Source organism: Vigna umbellata, chromosome 8 (genome assembly GCF_029865625.1).
Source record: "Vigna umbellata cultivar VRB3 chromosome 8, Vumbellata_1.0, whole genome shotgun sequence".
NCBI lineage: Eukaryota > Viridiplantae > Streptophyta > Magnoliopsida > Fabales > Fabaceae > Vigna > Vigna umbellata.
In genome coordinates, this window is record NC_142172.1 from 46,674,524 (window position 1) to 46,682,179 (window position 7,656).

Below are 7,656 nucleotides of genomic sequence, written 5' to 3' on the forward strand. Positions count from 1 at the left end.
GGGCCACATTTCTTTTCTCTGTCCGTGCGTTCATCACACACGGCGCACCTTCATTTTATTCGGTTCTGGATTGGGCGGCGTGTATGTCTTCCAGCACCACCTGCTCCTTCTGCATGCACCCCCATTCCCTTTAATTAATTGTTTTATTTTTCCTCACTACACTCCAAACACTTGCTCATGCAATCCCATATTTTTTTTTTAGTTTAATCCTTCTTCTTTCTTCCAATTAAACTGTATATTTCACATATGCACCCCTATTTTTATTTCTCTCACCTTTTCATTTTGTGGGCCTCTATTTAATTTTTTCTCACCACTTGTTTGAGGTTTTATTTTACTCTCACCCCACTTACTTTGGCATCTCACTTTTTTAGAAATAATAAAAATATGAAATTAAAAATAAACGATGATGAAAATAAATTTTAAAATATTAAAAAATTTAAAATAACTTTTTTTTTCAAGTCGCGCGTGACACTCACTTTAAATAAGTAAAAAATGCAATAAAATACAAAAAGTTTTAAAAATAAAAAATTCAAATCAACTCTTATAACACTTGTTTTACTATAATTATGTAAATCACGATTTTACGCAGAAACAATGATTGGTTCTCGGTGGGACCAAAATTTTAAAAAATTAATTTTGTTCACTTGTACAACTTATTATTATCTTGGAGAAAAAAAAAATATGGGAAAACCACATTCAATCTTCGTATTTTTTAAATGTGGTGAATGTTATACATAATGGTGACAAAACGGATCAACCTATTCTGCTTAAATTCAGTTTAGTATTGATCATTAAAAATGAACTAGGTAAAACTGGTTGGTTAACTAAAAGTAGATTCAAATTTATAATATGGTTTTTCAAGTTGTTTGATTGTCAAGTTGTTTGATTATCAAGTTGTTTGATTGTCAAGTTGTCCGATTATCAAGTTGTTTGATTGTCAAGTTGATTCGTTTATGTTTTTTTTTTTCATCGAAAATCTAATATCACATGGAAATAAATTGAATTTCTTTAATTTTTACATCAAAACACGTTAAAAACAGGTTAATGTCAAAGAATGAAAAATCAAAAAAGGTTGAAGGGCATCTTGAGCTGGTCTAGAGATGAGGGGAAAACGATGGAGATGAAGTCGAGTTGTATTAGTGCAATGAAATCAAAACCACAGGTTTGCCTGCTAGACTAGGCTAATTGGTATGTTATGTTACCGATTTGGTGGACCAGGTTGGTTCGAGTTCTCATGTTGAAAATGTTGTCGTAATTCACCTTTTTTGGTTAGGTTAGTAGGTTGACTTACTAAACTTGTTTCTTTTCGTCATCCCTTATTATTTGTGTTCATACATTTCAAACACATAATTGATTTTCAAGTATAAATTTTGGTTTTTGATAATTTTTCAAAATAAATCACGGTGACGACTTAAAAAACTCTAATTCTTATTTTTGTTTCTTTTATCTCCCATTACAATTTAATCTACGACTTAAAAAACTCTAATTCTTATTTTTGTTTCTTTTATCTCCTATTAAAAATTAATCTAAGTTAGGACAGTATATTTTTCTACTCTTAGTATTTGGGTTGAGCATGAAAATAATGTGTAATCCCTTGTGAAACTTATTTCTAGTTTTAATTGCATTGTATTTTTCGGATAAATTATTTATTAATATATCAATTAAAGTTTATCATAACAAAATTCCATATTTGTTAAGTTATTATTCCATGAGGGGAGAATAATTGTTTTAGAAGTTCTACATTGATTTAAGATGAGTATAACTGGATATAAATTTTATCAGATTAAATTAGGTTTAAAGTTCTTTCACATTTAATTTATTTAATTTCGTTAATAATTAAAAAATATTACTTTAAAAAAAAATTAAGTAAAAAATATTGTTGTATATAAATTATCACGATAAATTTTAATAAGTCAAGATATATATAAATATTATTTAAAAACCATAAATTAACATTATTATAATTATTAGTTTAATAACATAAAACAAGATGATTGATTTAACAAAAATAAACACAAATTTATAATATATAGGAGAAAATAGATACTTTGTTATAAAAAGAGTAACAGATTAAACATATTTATGGTTTAGAAAGAAAAGCAATAATGATCTAATATCTCTCTCTATATAAAAAGAATATATTTTTTTATTTTTTATTTTACCTTTTTAATAACTACTTTAAAATTTATATACATATACAACATAATATGTCTTTTCACTTTCTTAATTTTATCTTCTTAATAACCTCTTTTTAAATTTATAATTATAGATAAAAGAGAAACAGTGTCTTCTTTTATTATTTTCAATTTTATATCCTTAATAACTACCGTTTAAATTTAAATAATTATTTATAATAAAAATCTAGTTTTCAGTTTTAGTAACTGTTTTTATTATTTTAAATAATTATCTATTATAAAAAACTTATTTTCTATTTTATCATTTTAGTAATTATATTTTCAAAATTAAATAATTAATCATGATAAAAAATTATTTACACAATATTACTTATAATACTTTTTATATTTTCAATTTTATTTTTATAATTACTATTTTTAAAATTTTATGTAATTTATAGATATTTAAATATTTCACACAGATGTTTTTATCCTATCAAATGATAAATAAATTATATCCTAATCTTAATAAAAATAAGTGAGAATATTTATCTTAAAAAACAAACCCATGATCCAAAGATTTATAAAAGGCACAACACACCGCCCGCTGTCAGACACAAAAATCTAGCTAAGCTTAACGCCAGTTCCTCTCCACCGTCCACGTGGCCACCTTTACCCTCATCGAAGCTTTGCGTGTAGTCACACACCAACAAGCGCGTGAAACTTCTTGTCCAACCACCAACATAAACTAGTATATTTTGGTACATCATATCATATCTCTATTTATTTATTTATTTTAGAAAAAAAAGGTTTATTCTTCACATTTTGCTCACTCTCATTCCTTTCTTCTCTTCTACGAAGTTGTCGTTGGTGTCTCCGGATCGGCGGAACTTTACCGTACCGGCGTGACTTCCGACGCTGTTCGTGGCGCCTTATTGCGATAGCGGTGACGACGATGAAGGTTTTCGTGAAGACTCTCAAAGGCACTCACTTCGAAATCGAAGTGCAGCCGCAGGACACGGTTTGTTACTCGATTTGGTTTCCTTGCGAATTCCTCTTTTCTATTTTGGTCGCTAATTGCGTTCTTGAATTGTCTCAAAAGTTTCCCACCTTTTAGAGCCCTGAAATTGAGTGTTAATTAGGGTTTGGTGTTTCGCTTATTTGAGTTGTAATTTAATTTTGATGGCAATTTGGATTTACTTCATTACTTGAAAATTAATTCCTGCTTTTTCGGAGTGATGATTGATTTGGTATGTGGAATATGATGGGGAACGAATGGAGTATGTCAGAACATTCTCTGGCTAGATAATCTTATTTTTAATAACTTTTGTCTTCCGGTTCATTGCTCATTGCTCGTGTGAATTGCTAGTAAACTTTTATATACGCTCCTCTGGATTTTATTATCAGTGGAAATCTGTTTACCTAAATTTGGGATTCTTGGCTTGTGATAGTGAATAAGTTCCGCATTGGCAATCTTTGGAGTATTATTTCTTAAGAATATCACACCAGTTTGTACTATAATCTTAATAAAAGTACTGGTTCTAAATTCTAATTGCTACTCACATTTATGGAAATTTAAATACCCAGCATATATTACTTCTACCGCTAACACTGGTTAAAAAACTGACTTATTACTCTGTTTTCACAATGGCTATTGTCTTGGCAACTAGGAATGCACTTTATACGTGAATAACGTGCGATTTTTAACCTTTCCAGAAGTTGCATGTTTCTAACAATTGAAGTTTTTTAAATACTTTATGTGACCTGCATGTGGCGTTCTGTATCATCAAATGTGCCAATGCTTCATCTTCTAATTTTATCGCCTTTGTGATTCACGTCTACGATATTCTGGTTTTTCTGAACATCAATAACTGATCAATTACATTATTTGTGATTGTGGATATTCTGTTCAGGTTTCTGAAGTGAAGCAAAGTATTGAAACTGTTCAGGGTGCAGATGTGTATCCTGCTGCACAGCAAATGCTAATTCACCAAGGGAAAGTTCTGAAGGATGCTACTACCTTAGAGGAGAATAGCGTAGCTGAAAATAGTTTCATTGTAATTATGCTATCAAAGGTAAAGTTTTCTTTAGTTTATTTATTTTTAGAGAAAAAAACGATATTATGTTACATATTCTGTTTTACAATTGTATTAATTTATGTTGCACTAAATTAGAATCTTATGTTTAAAATATGCTAGAGTAAGAGCCCATCTGGTGAAGGTTCTACTACTTCAACTGCACCATCGACCAAGGTGAGAACAGTTTTTCAATGTAATAAATATTTGCAATGTTTCTATCATTTTGGATTTACCCTCTTATGGATATGGTAAGACAAAAGCATAATCTCTTTATCCGTTATTTAAACATTCTCTAAAAATTATGTATTCATTGCAGACACCACAGACTAGTGCACCTCCTACTTCAACAACACCAGTGTCAACAGCTCCCCAAGCTCCAGCTACAGTCGAGGCACCGTGAGGGGCTAATCTTTCTAGGATATTTTTTATTTGTTAAAATGTCGATTTACACTATTTTAATATATGTTATATGCTATTCAATGGCATCATTTCAATTTGACAGGCCAGCAACTGTTACTGCACCTGTGTCTTCAGCTCCAGCTCCTGCTTCTATTTCTTCAGGAACTCCTGTGTATGTATTTTGTTGCCTTCCATGAGAGGAATGCAGAGTTTAAAGTTGCTGTTATTTTTGTATCCTGAAAGACAGAACTCTTCAAGTTACTTGATTCTTGTTTTAAATTTGTTATTAAAAGAATTTCTTTGTTAAGCAGGGAGGGGTTTGATATCTATGGGCAGGCGGCATCCAATCTTGTTGCTGGAAGCAATTTGGAGGGAACAATTCAGCAAATTATTGACATGGGTGGAGGGAGCTGGGATAGGGATACTGTTGTCCGTGCTCTTCGAGCTGCCTATAACAACCCTGAGAGAGCTGTTGAATATTTGTATTCAGTATGTGAATTTTAGATGTTAAATTCTGTAATTGATGATTTTTGACCGCCAAATATTTTATTCACATTTATTTACTTAAGTTGAGGATCGTAGTTTTGTTTTGTGATATTTTATTGCCTTCTTTCCCTTTTAATTCAAATATCATTCATCACTGTTAGGGTATCCCTGAGCAAGCTGAAGCTCCTCTTGTAGCCAGAGCGTCTGCAGGTGCTCAACCTGCAAATCCTCCTGCCGCTGCTGCTCCTCAAACAGCACAACCTGCTCCGATTACCTCAACTGGACCTAATGCTAATCCCTTAGACCTTTTTCCCCAGGTAGCTATTACACTTTTTATTATTGAAGAGAGAATGAAAACTTTGGGTTGTTGTATACTGAACTTTGTGTAACAGGGCCTTCCCAATGTGGGTTCTGGTGCAGCTGGTGCCGGCTCGTTGGATTTTCTACGCAACAGTCAACAAGTATCTATTATCTTTCTCTTCATTTACCCCTGAATTTCTTGCTTCATAGATATGTTTTAAATAGATATTTCAATTATGTTCATTTGCATTTCAGTTCCAAGCCTTGCGGGCTATGGTGCAGGCTAATCCACAAATATTGCAGGTTTTCTTCTTTGCTCAGAGTAGTGTATCACTGTATCATATGTTGTCTTCTTCATAGTTCCCTGATTATTGTTCTTGCTGCAGCCTATGCTACAGGAACTCGGCAAACAAAATCCTCATCTTATGAGGTTGATTCGAGATCATCAAGCTGATTTCCTTCGCCTGATAAATGAACCTGTGGAAGATGGCGAAGGGTAAGGGATCATCATCTGATGTTTTTTTGTAATTTTGCGTTTGTGTGTGGATAGGAGGGGAAGGTGGTGTTATCTTTTCTGACTATCTTTTTGCATGTTCACTGAATTATGTTTTGCATTTAATGTGCTCCAGGAATATATTGGGGCAGCTGGCTGGTGGCATGCCTCAAGCAGTGACTGTCACTCCTGAGGAGCGCCAAGCTATTGAACGTGTAAGTTTGACTTTTTGTTAGGATGTGATGTATATGCTGATAGTTATAGTTTGTTTAAATGACTTTATAAGTGAGTACTTTTTAAAAAGACGCCAACTGTTTCCGGGGAGCAGGAGCGGTTAACATGTTGATTAGCTCTTGTGCCGTCTGAAATTTATGATAATGAGTTGTGGTTTTTGTTTTCAGCTTGAAGCAATGGGTTTTGATCGTGCGATCGTATTGGAGGTGTACTTCGCGTGTAACAAAAATGAGGAATTGGCTGCCAACTACCTTTTAGATCACATGCACGAGTTCGATGAACAATAGATCTCCTTTCCAATTTGCCAAATTATTTCTTTTCAACTTTTTCTCTCGATGGGTCTTTGTTACACTCCATGTTTAATGAGTTCATGTTTGACAATGACAATCTCAAGTGGATAAGTTTTAGCCTCTCCTTTATTATTGCCCTTGTATTTATCATTCCTCCCTGTCCCTCGAGATTTTTAGTATTCATATACATAGTTGTTTGCCCCCATCTTATATTTGGGCTTTTCTGCATCCCTTCTACTACTAACGTTTCTCATTCTGCATGCTTTTTAAGTCCCTAGTTCATCATAGATGGCAAATTAATCCTCTTTGGTATACATGAAAATAGTTTAAAAGTTGTTGTCATGTTGATTATTTATCGTAAAAATTAATTTGAATAGATGTCGGAATTAGTTAAAGTGTTATGAATTTATTAAAAATCAAATAAACTGTATTCCAAAAGTTTCTTGTTTATACTCTTTTTTTTCGTTAACAGTCATAAAACTTTTGTAATTTTGTATGAGGTGACGAAGAAACGAACTGGGATAACTGTATAATTAATGTAAGTTGTTTCCCAAATTTTATAAGGTTTAAGCATATTAAACATGATTTAACTTGTAAATCAAATATGTGCCTCGATAAGTGTACTAAATAGTGTTGACCATATATAACCACGAATCAATAGCACTTAACACACACTGATTGAAACCAGTGATTGTTTGTTATCAGTTGAATCACCATAACTCGGTGATTAAATTTTAAATTTTTTCAGGAAGATAGATTAGGAAATATCTCTCCTCTGGGGAATATGGTTTCCACATAGCAGAATTCACACCATTTTCAAACAAAATTTTAAGATTCAATGTTTGTGTTTTTTTTTTTCTTAATATTATTGATCTCATTTAAATTGATGAAAAAGATGAACCTTACATCAAGATGTCAAATTGTGTATTAAGAAGGTGCGTCAGTAAAGTATGGTTACCAAAAAAGAGGAGTGTAATATTGTTGTATGTTTAGAAGAAAATAAATTAATTGACGACATGTTGAAAATCTTAACTTTAATTGATTAATTTATGCATGTAATCAGATAAATTCAAAATAATATTTATTTTTACATATTAATTTTTTAATTATAATTGATGATTGAAAAGTTTTAATTTGTAACTGAATTGAAAAAATGTTAATTATTTAAATTACAATACATTTACATCCTTTAAATAATATTATAAAAACAAAATTCTTTTAAACTAATTTTTTATTATAAATTTTAATTTAAAAAATGAATA

At 31.4% G+C, this 7,656-nt stretch overlaps 1 protein-coding gene across 1 annotated transcript; it reads left to right on the forward strand.

Moving 5' to 3' along the window:
* The first annotated feature begins 2,907 nt into the window (after window positions 1–2,907).
* On the forward strand, window positions 2,908–6,622 carry LOC124843200 (ubiquitin receptor RAD23d-like). Its single transcript, XM_047319864.2, has 12 exons — window positions 2,908–3,135; window positions 4,028–4,189; window positions 4,313–4,366; window positions 4,509–4,588; window positions 4,695–4,763; window positions 4,903–5,080; window positions 5,239–5,394; window positions 5,470–5,538; window positions 5,633–5,680; window positions 5,764–5,873; window positions 6,007–6,085; window positions 6,272–6,622. Exons 1-12 carry the CDS (start codon window positions 3,070–3,072, stop codon window positions 6,389–6,391), a joined length of 1,191 nt encoding a protein of 396 aa, XP_047175820.1. The 5' UTR covers window positions 2,908–3,069; the 3' UTR covers window positions 6,392–6,622.
* The last annotated feature ends 1,034 nt before the right edge of the window (window positions 6,623–7,656 follow it).